The following is a 9429-nucleotide window of genomic DNA, read 5'->3' as shown; positions in this document are numbered from 1 at the left end:
GCCTTCGTGACTCTCCAACACAACTTTATCGCAAGGCCTGGTTTAGCGGGGGTGGATGGTGGGGATGTAGGGTGGGGAGAGAGCCCCCTGGAGGTGTGGTCAGGGCTGGGAGACCAAGCAGAGGCAGAGAGGACAAGGGTCCATGGCGCCAGTCAGATGGGAGAGCTGCAGGGTGGACCCCAGCTGGTCTCTACCAGGGCTCGAAGGGCAGAAAGCTGGAGAAGGAGGTTGCTCCCCAGGATATCCTGGCCCGAGGTTCTCCCTTCCCCATCACCTTCATGGATCTTTGCTACCTGGAGCCCTGGGGATAGAATGGTCCAGCCAGTGCCCTTCCTTGGCTCAGCACTGACCTTTGGGGCCTCATTGGTCATAGGCTGCTGGTGTCCAGGGGCCTATGGACAGGTTGCATCATGGGTGTGGCACAGATAAGTCCTGGACCCAGGAGCCCAGAGGAGAACTCTGCCTTGAGGAGGGGACATTTGAGCAGAGTAGGAGTTTTTAACCAGGTAGAGGCTTGGGGCAGGTTATGTTCCTGGCATTACAGCAACAGGAACAATGTCATAAGGACGCTAACATCAGAGGGACTGCAGGGAGGGGGAAACAAGGCAGAGGGTGCCCGGTCAGCTCACAGAGGACAGGGCCTGGGCTCCCCCGCAAGCGGGGCTGTTCTCAGTACAAGGGAGGGAAGGGGTGGGGGCCGGAATCTCCAGAAACCATGGGAAATCTCTGAAGCACAAGGTTTATTAGAACAGGACATGAGCAGAAAGTTCTAGATCCCTGCCCTGTCCCAGAGCCCTGCGTCTGGCAGATCCACCCCAATGCAGGGTTTCCTTTAAGGCCCCAGAGCCCAGCTGCTGCACCCACGTCCTCCAGAGGGGCTCAGAGCGCGGTCTGCAGCGGGGCCGCAGGGGGCAGGGTCAGGACAAACGGGCAGAGGACGCCCTTACTCCCCACCGGACAGGGCTGCAGTTCCTGGGCCTGGAACTGAGCGGTAGCATCAGAGACAGTGAAGGTGGCGGTGACCTGGTGGTTTAGGCAGTAGATGGTGTTCCCCAGCACAGTGCAGCGCAGGGGCACTGGGTCCGGCAGGGGCAGGGAGGCAGCACGGCTCCAGGAGCCGGTCACGGTGTTGTAGCGCATCACCGCAGCGCCCACGCCCCGGAGGAGGTCAAAGCGGTAGAGGAAGCCGCCCTGCGCCACTATGTCGCTGCAGCGCCGGTGGCTGGCACTGTAGGGACACTCATCCCATGCGTCCTTGGCGGGGCTGTACCTGAGCAAGCGGTAGAACAGGTGGCCCCCTGTGACATAGATGTCCCCACGGCAGGCCACAGCCTCGTGTGCCACAGGGAAGGTGCCTGCAGGGAGGGGCGCGCGAGAGGTCCAGGAGTCCGTGCGGGGGTCGTAGCGCTCCATGCTGTAGAGGCACTCACCCCCGATGGCGTAGAGCAGCCCATCCAGGGCCACCAGCTTGAGCTGGGCTCGGGCCTGCCGCATGGGCTGCACCTGAGTCCAGATGTCGGTCAGAGGGTTGTAGCAAAAGACCTCATTGGAGCAGATGGCCTTGGCCCCTGAGCCGCGGATGCCTCCGGCCAGGAACAGGTAGTTGTGCATCGTACAGAGGCCGCAGCCCCGGAGAGGGGCCTCCGCGGGAACTTGGGTCAGGGGCCGCCAGGTGTTCTCTTGAAGGTTGAACACGTGCAGATGCGCGGGAGGCAGGGGCACCGACCCGGCCGTAGGAGCCTCCTCGCCTTTCGGGGCGCCAGAGAGCCCAGGGCGGGTCAGCTGGTAGAGACTGGGCAGCATGAGGACCCCGAGGACAGCCTGGCCACGGCCAGTCCGAAGGCTCAAAATGCGCTCACGGTCTGCTCCGCTCAGCTGCCGGTACAGGTGGGGGTCCCCAAGCACGTGCAGCAGGTTGTCGCTCATCACGGCGTAGGTGTCCTGGGCCAGGCCGTGCGCGCCGTGCTGCTGGGCGAAGGCCAGCACCTCGAGGCAGCTGCCCAAGTCCAGCCGCCGCCGCAGCGCTGCCACCATGGCCGGCAGCGCCGGGGGCTGGGTGCTAGGCTTCCGTGGCACTTCGGCCACGCCCCAACCCCCGGGTCTCTGCAGAAAAACCATGAGTTTGCGGGCCTCCTCCTGCTTCTCCTTGAGGGTTCCCCCGCGGCCCGCAGGCCCGGCCTCCTGCCCCTGCACAGCTTCCTGGCGCTGCCCAGGGGCAGCTGGGCGGATCGCAAGCCCAGAGCTCTCTGTCACCTCAGATAGGCTGTGCTTCCTGGTCCGAGGGGTTGGCCGGGGATCTGTGGCGCAGGGCAGCGTTGAGCCATGGCTTTTCTCCTCAACTCCAGTTCCTCCTGGACTCAGCGTTCGACCTGGGGCGGGAGCCCTGTCGATCTGGGAGCCTCTCGGCTGCAGCTGGAATGGGTCTTCAGCCAGATGCCTGATTACTGCCCCTGCAGCCTGCCCCACTGGAGGCCTGCCCTTTTCCCCCACGCTGGAGACTGAGCCTTCAGAAGGACCTGATACACTGTTCCTGGAGTCTGCAAGGTCATTGGGATCTGCCCTTGAGGCTCCCTCTTGGGGCCTCTCTTGCCTGGGAAAGGGGTGACTTTTAAGAACCATTGCGACGAGGTTTCCCCAGCTGCCTGAGACCTGCTCCTCCAGACAGTCCCTGGAGAGAGCCATCCTGGGCTCCTGAGAAGCCGGAGTCTGCACAGAACTGGTTGGGGTTGGGGCTGGAATTGGAGTTGGGACTAGGATTGGGACTGGGACTGGAGTTAGGGTTGGGGCTGGAGTTGGAGTCAGGGCCGGGGTTGGGGCTGGGGCTGGGGCTGGAGCTAGAGTTGGGGTCAAGGCTGGGGTTGGAATGGGGGCTGGAGTTGTGATTGGAGCTGGGGTTGAAGTTGGGGCTGGGGTAGGGGCTAGAGTTGTGGTCAACGCTGGGGTTGGAGGTGGGGTTGAAGTTGGGGCTGGGGTAGGGGCTAGAGTTGTGGTCAACGCTGGGGTTGGAGGTGGGGTTGAAGTTGGGGCTGGGGTAGGGGCTAGGGTTGTGGTCATGGCTGGGGTTGGAGGTGGGGTTGAAGTTGGGGCTGGGGTAGGGGCTAGGGTTGTGGTCATGGCTGGGGTTGGAGGTGGGGTTGAAGTTGGGGCTGGGGTAGGGGCTAGGGTTGTGGTCATGGCTGGGGTTGGAGGTCGGGTTGAAGTTGGGGCTCGGGTAGGGGCTAGAGTTGTCACGGCTGGGGTTGGAGGTGAGGTCGAAGTTGGGGCTGGGGTAAGGGCTAGGGTTGTGGTCAGGGCTGGGGTTGGAGGTGGGGTTGAAGTTGGGGCTGGGGTTGGGGCTAGGGTTGTGGTCAGGGCTGGGGTTGGAGGTGGGGTTGAAGTTGGGGCTGGGGCTGGGACTAGAGTTGGGGGTGGGGCTGCTCTGAAATGTTCATTCTCAAAAGGACCCTGACTAACTTCGGAGGGAGCCACTTCTGAAGAAGGAGAGGAGGTTGGAAGAGTGGAGGCTACATGTGGGCAACCCCCAAGGGGATGAGCTGCAGGCAAGGACGTAGAGGGGGGTTGCTCAGAAGGCGCGCCTGTGGGTGGGGTGGCCAGGGGACTTGGGGAGGGACTGCAGCTCGGTATACTTCTTGAGAGGCCTGGGGTTGGCTTCTCTCTGTCCAGGAGCTGCCTGGGCTCCGGATCAGCAGCCTGGCTGCCAGTTGCCTGCCCACAGCTCTGCTCCCCCTCAACCTGCCAGGAACCTCTCCCTTCTCCAAGGCTGTGGCCCCCTTGCTTTTCTGTCCTGCCCAACCCTGGGCTCAAGAAGGAGTGGGCATCTCTGGAGCCACCCACCCCAGTCTTGGCCATGTTGCAGGCCTCTGGGGTCTCCCACCCTTGGGACGAATGTGGGCATCCCCCACGTGGCCCACCTGGTGATGATGGGTCCATGGAGCCCGGACCCTGGCTGAAGCTTCTGGTGATTAGGACCTCCCTCCTTGCCCAAGGCCAGCCTTCCTCGGGGGCACTACCTGGGCCCCCTGGAGTGTCTCCATTCCCACTAGTCATGGCCCCTGAGCCCAGAGCCAGGATTTGGACTGGTTGGGGGCTGCTCTTCCTGTGATCCTTCTCTGAGACATCGGCCAGGGGCCCAGCCTGCATGTTGTGTGACACAGGCCTCTCCTGGGGGACAGATCCCTGAGGGGAAGGGGAAGGCTGGGAAACTGCCAGGAGCCTGCAGGCAGGGGTGTCCACAGCAGCAGTGGCCACAGTGGCGTCTACAGCATCCCACACACTCACCACAGCACCCAGCCTCAGCGGGTCCAGCCTGGGCAAGCGGCAGGGTCTGTCTCTTGAGCAGGTGTCTGCTGGCTGCCGCCGGCTGCCCCAGCCTCTGCCCCGTGGATGAGGCAGCCCCATCTTTGGCTGCCAGGCGCTGGTGTCCTGTTCAGCTGCATGACCAGGGGTCTGGTGTGCTGGCTCCTTCGGACAGATTGCCCCTGCCCCCTCCTCTGCTTCTCTGCCAGGATCCCGAGGTGTGAAATGGATCAGGATGGAGCTGGCCGTCCCCCCTGCTTTGCTCCTTCCCAGGGGGGCAGTGCCTGGCCTGAGAGGCTGCCTTTCTGTGCCTTGAGTGGCTTCTGAGGTGTTGTTGCCATGCTTCTGTCCACGGGCTGTGCTGCTGACCACCTTTCCAGGCATCTGGGGTGTAGGCCCTACTGTGGCACCCAGGCCTTCCCTGCCGGAGAGCTCCTGGCCCTGGGCCTCTGTGGCAACAGGACTCCCCTGGTAGCATCCTGGAGGGCCTGACTTCCCCTGTTGTGGTCCCTCGACTCCACCACTGACCTTGATCTTTGGGTGCAGGGCTGACCCGGATCCTCTCGCCTGAGGAGGCTGGGGGTGGGAGGTTGCAGACTCTGGTCCCATCATCTCCTGGTCCTGCCCGGAGCCGAACCAGTGCAAGGCCAGCGCTGTGGCAGCCACCACAGCCAGCGCCAGCAGGGTCAGCACCACATTGTCCCAGTCCTCGTCCCCATCCATGTCCCAGCCCCAGCGATGGGCGTCTGGCTCAGAGGCACCCTGGGTCATGATGCTGGATGCAGACCCCAAGGGGGAGCCTAATTGGCCAGTTGCCTGGGCTGCTGTCTTGCAGTTGGTCCCGCGTTGCCCCCTCTGTGAGCTGCCTGCAGTGAGGGTGGATTGTGGAATCCAGGTGTCACTCTGCCTGGCCTTGGAGGGGTGGCTCTTGTGCTTGTGTGGGTGGGGGTTTGTTGGCAGAGCCAATTGACGGTGTCGGCAGGCCAGTCTGCACAGGCAGCAGAAGGTAGGGGCCTCTCCTGGTTCCTCGCCCAGCTCCTACTCCCTCTCCTTTTCTGTCAGTCCCCAGTGGCAGGTGGCGTGTTCCGGATCCCTATGCCAGCATCCCAGCAAGCTGCCCTAGCCCCAGGACCCTCATGCCCCTAGCTCACCCCTCCTCAGTGTCCCCCCTCTGAGCTGGGCTGGCTGCAGGGAGCTCTGCAGGGAAGGGTTACCATGGGAAGATGCTATCTCAGCTCCAGCAATGTGATGCAGCCCCGATGAAATTACCAGAAACCTGAGCAGCTTATTCCACTTGGGGGTGGGGGGAAGGTGGGGCCGGCAGGCAAGCACTTCACAGGCTGGACCCTGCAGGGCGTGGTGTCCTAACTAGGAGAACTCATCAAAGGTGAACAGAGGTGACGACAGCCTCGTCTTCCAAGATCAAGTGTGGGCGTGAAGCCAGCGGCCCTGGCCCACCCCGCCTTGGCAGCCTAGGACTTCCTACCCTAAGCTCAGCAGAGATGAAAGGGGGTTTTCAAAAAGACTTTCTAAGTCTCCAGGAGAGAGAAAAACAAAATGATGAACACCCAAAAGTTTTCTTTTTGGGGGGGCCAGTCTTATTGTCACCCACCTGGCCCCCCAGAGCCTCCTGGACCCTCCCCTCCATGCCCTCCAGGACCTTTTGACCTCCCAGGTGCTGCCTCACTGACAGCCCAAGCCCAGCCTGCTTCTACTCCTTCACAGTGCCAGCACGCTTGGAGCCCCCTGGTACCCATGTCCCGGACCTTGCCAGGCTGGCTCCTGGGCCACATCTCCAGTCCCCCTCCCTTGGGAGAGCCTGGTTTCATCTGGGGACCACACTCTGTGCCCACGTCTTGCCTGGGCTCAGGCCCTCACAGATGCCTCCCTGGGTGTGACCCTGCTTCCCCTCAGTGTTTGGTTTCTTGGGGGACGAGGGGAGGGGAGCACCCATGTTTCTGCCATCTGCTTTTCACTTGAGCCAGCCTCAGGAATAAGTCTTGGGACAGGTACCAGGTGGGCCAAGATAAAAAAGAGTCTGAGGTCCCTGGGACAGAGGCAGGGCCCCCACAGCATGTGAGTGTGTTTTCCTCCCTCTGGGACACAGGGCCCAGGGCTTCTCCTTGACTCAAGCACAAGAAGGTGGCCAGGAGCGTCCCTGGCACCCAGCCTGGGCCCTGGTGAGCCTCAGGTATCTCACTCCATCTGGTCCCTTCCCAGCTCCCTCCCTGGGGCCTATTAGATGACAGTAAGAAGGTAGAAGGCTGGGCCCCCCAGACTTTAAGATGGACCTTGAGTTGGGGGAGGGGTTTCTAGACACACGCCTTATTCTGTATCCTGTCCCAGACTCTGCCTCTGTTGGTTAAGTATGGTGCCTAAAGGCCTTGGGAGAAGGGAGGTGGCGTTCCCCAACTTGCTTCTCCTCTTATGGTGTAGAGTGGCACATCCACCGTCTACCACAGCTCCTGAAGACCCCTGTCTGTCTGAGCCCCCAGCCTGTAGGGAGAACAGGAGGAGTGCCCACCCAGTGATGCCTTTAGGACACCATGGCGGGAGGACTAAGCACAGGAAATCATTCCACGCCAATGCCACCAGGTGCCAAGGACCGTGACAGGTACTGGAGACACACAGGTGAACAAGAAAGTGTCCAGTCCAGCCTGTGTGAGAAGAACCACCTCCCTTTGTTAAAATCCAGACCCGAGGGCAAAGCTTTGCTCTGCAGGGAGAGAGTCTCTGCTGGGAAGGTGGCCGAGCACTGCTGCCTCCCCAAGGTGTGGGCATTTTGCCTTCCGAGGCTCGAGGCTCGCCGAGAGTAAAACAGTGGTACATACTTCCAAAGCCATGTGGTCACCTACATGCGCTGTGACATAAACATGGTCTCAGTATCATGAATTACCATCAAGCAAAAAATAAAAATCACAAAAATGGGTCCTGGGAGGAAATCACTTTAGTGTTTTCCTTTGAAGCATCTTTTCTGGATTGCCTGCTGAGGCAACTCGGCCACTGGAGAAAGGAAATCCTGTCCCAATCCATGGAGGAAAAGAGGGAGGGAGCTCAGAAACAATACAAGCCAAACAGAAAGGAGGGCAGCCTCCCTGCCTTCCAATGTTGCCACCCACATATGGGGGAGGGTACCTGCCAGCTGTTCCACAAGAGGGGAACCCACCTCACCTGGTAACTGAGCCGGGGAGAGCTGGACAGCACCCAGCCACCGCTGTGCCTCTGAATCCCTTAGTGGAGGAGGAGCAGAGTGAAATGAAGACATCATTCCAGCAGAGCTCAAGAAAAGGGACAGCTAATCTACATGAAATGGTGGAAAACAGCTGACCCAGCCAAATGTCAGATTTCTCTGTTACTGGAATTTTTTTAAAGCAGGAAATATTCTATAATAAGAAAATGATATGAAACCAAGAATGTAATATTATTATGGTATAATCCTGTTTATGTTCAAAAGTATGTATTTTATATATGCCTAAATAAATCTAGAATAATTTTAAAGCCTAGAAAATGTTAATAATCCCATACTTAACAATCATATCCCAGAGAATACCCTTTAAGGAATTCATATGATGCAGGAAAAGCTCTATGCAAAAACAAAAATTATAAGAAAAGCAACACAATGTGATTTATAATAGAAAAAAAAATGTGTTTGACAACATGAGAAACATGAAGAAAACTTGCTCATGACTTTAAAGTGTGGTCTTGAAAAAACTTATTTAAATAATTATTGATAATATGGTTATAAAGTTTAATACAAGTTTAATAGTCTTAATACAGAGTCATAAAATAAAAATTTTAAATAAAAACAAACTATGGGGAGGCAGAGGGAAGGGAAGAGGGAAAGCATAGTGAAAGTCTCCTCTTATTCCAAGAAAAAAAAAAAATTCCAAGAGGGAGACTATATTTGTTTAATTCTTGAAATCAATTGCTACATTTAGTTCAAATGCAAGTTTAAAGTTTAAAAATAATTTTAAGTTGATATAGACATTTATCACATTCATGGATTGGAAAACTTAATGTCATAAAGATGTCAGTTGTCCCCTAAGTTGTTCTAAATTGAGTCAATATAATTTCAATCAGAATTCCACCATGAGGGGTATATGTGTGTGTGTGTGTGTGTGTGTGTGTGTGTGTAAAAGAGAGGCTTAACATGATCCTACAATGAATATGGGTTCCAACAATGGTATTAGCATCAATCTTCCTGCTGAAGAAAACTAAAGCTGAGCTCAAATATTAATTACAAAATTTCATAAAAGCATCAGAGAGTTTCAGAAAGTGAGAAATTTCTGAGCCAAAATCTAGGACAAGGTTTGAGAACTCAAAGAAGGCCCATCCCTCAGAGCTGCTTTTGTCTGGAGGCATTTGCAAATCCAGAAAAAACAGTTTTGAAACTGTGCTGTAGTTTGGTGGCCTTACAGGGCAAAAGGGACATAGGTCAGGGCATACCTAGGTGGGGGTCTGACAAGCCATCCTGTTATGCATTGAATTGTGTTCCCCAAAAATATGTGTTGCAATTCTGTTTGTAAATACGGTTTTCTTTGTTATGTTAATGAGGCCATATCAGTGAAGGGCATGTCCTAAACCTGATCGCTTTCGAGTTATAAGGAGCAGCACAGACACAGAGATGAGCAAGCACAAACGGGAAGACAGATGCCACATGGAGGTCACCAAGACACCAAAGAATCCAGGGGCAACAGAAGCTGAAAGAGCTGATGAAGAGCCTTCCCCTATATACCCGGTACTCTGAATTCAGACTTCTAGCCTCCCAAACTATGAGAAATAAATGCCTGTTCTTCAAAGCCACCCACTCGTGGTATTTGTGTTGCAGCAGTACTAGGAAACTAAGACACACCCTTTTCTTTGAGCTGCAACCACAAAGGGAGCTCTCACAGTAAGAGAAAATGATAAATCAGTCGGTGCCCACATAGGTTTAAGGCCTGGATTCATGTGACTTGGGTGATCCAGGGAACCTCGGGCCTAGAATTTGAACTGGAGTGGTCCAGACTAGTCCTGACCCCATGCTCCTGTAAGAAGCAAACTAAAATCTTAAGGACTGTACCCAATACTGGGGAAGTGAGCATAACTTGACCAAGGCAAGATCATGGAAGCTTCATAGACACATCCAAACTCCCT

At 56.5% G+C, this 9429-nt stretch overlaps 1 protein-coding gene across 1 annotated transcript; it reads right to left on the bottom strand.

Moving 5' to 3' along the window:
- Window positions 1-879: 879 nt before the first annotated feature.
- Window positions 880-5372, bottom strand: KLHDC7B (kelch domain containing 7B). Its single transcript, XM_049884996.1, has one exon. The coding sequence runs from the start codon at window positions 5065-5067 to the stop codon at window positions 880-882; it is 4188 nt and encodes a 1395-aa protein (XP_049740953.1). The 5' UTR covers window positions 5068-5372.
- Between the last annotated feature and the right edge of the window lie 4057 nt (window positions 5373-9429).

This window comes from Elephas maximus, chromosome 4 (genome assembly GCF_024166365.1).
Source record: "Elephas maximus indicus isolate mEleMax1 chromosome 4, mEleMax1 primary haplotype, whole genome shotgun sequence".
NCBI lineage: Eukaryota > Metazoa > Chordata > Mammalia > Proboscidea > Elephantidae > Elephas > Elephas maximus.
Note: the sequence above shows the minus strand (reverse complement) of the source record. Positions and strands in the feature narration are given on the sequence as shown.

Bases quoted from the DNA above. Each gene is read 5' to 3' on its own strand.
- KLHDC7B (XM_049884996.1), bottom strand. From the start codon at position 5,067: ATGACCCAGGGTGCCTCTGAGCCAGACGCCCATCGCTGGGGCTGGGAC.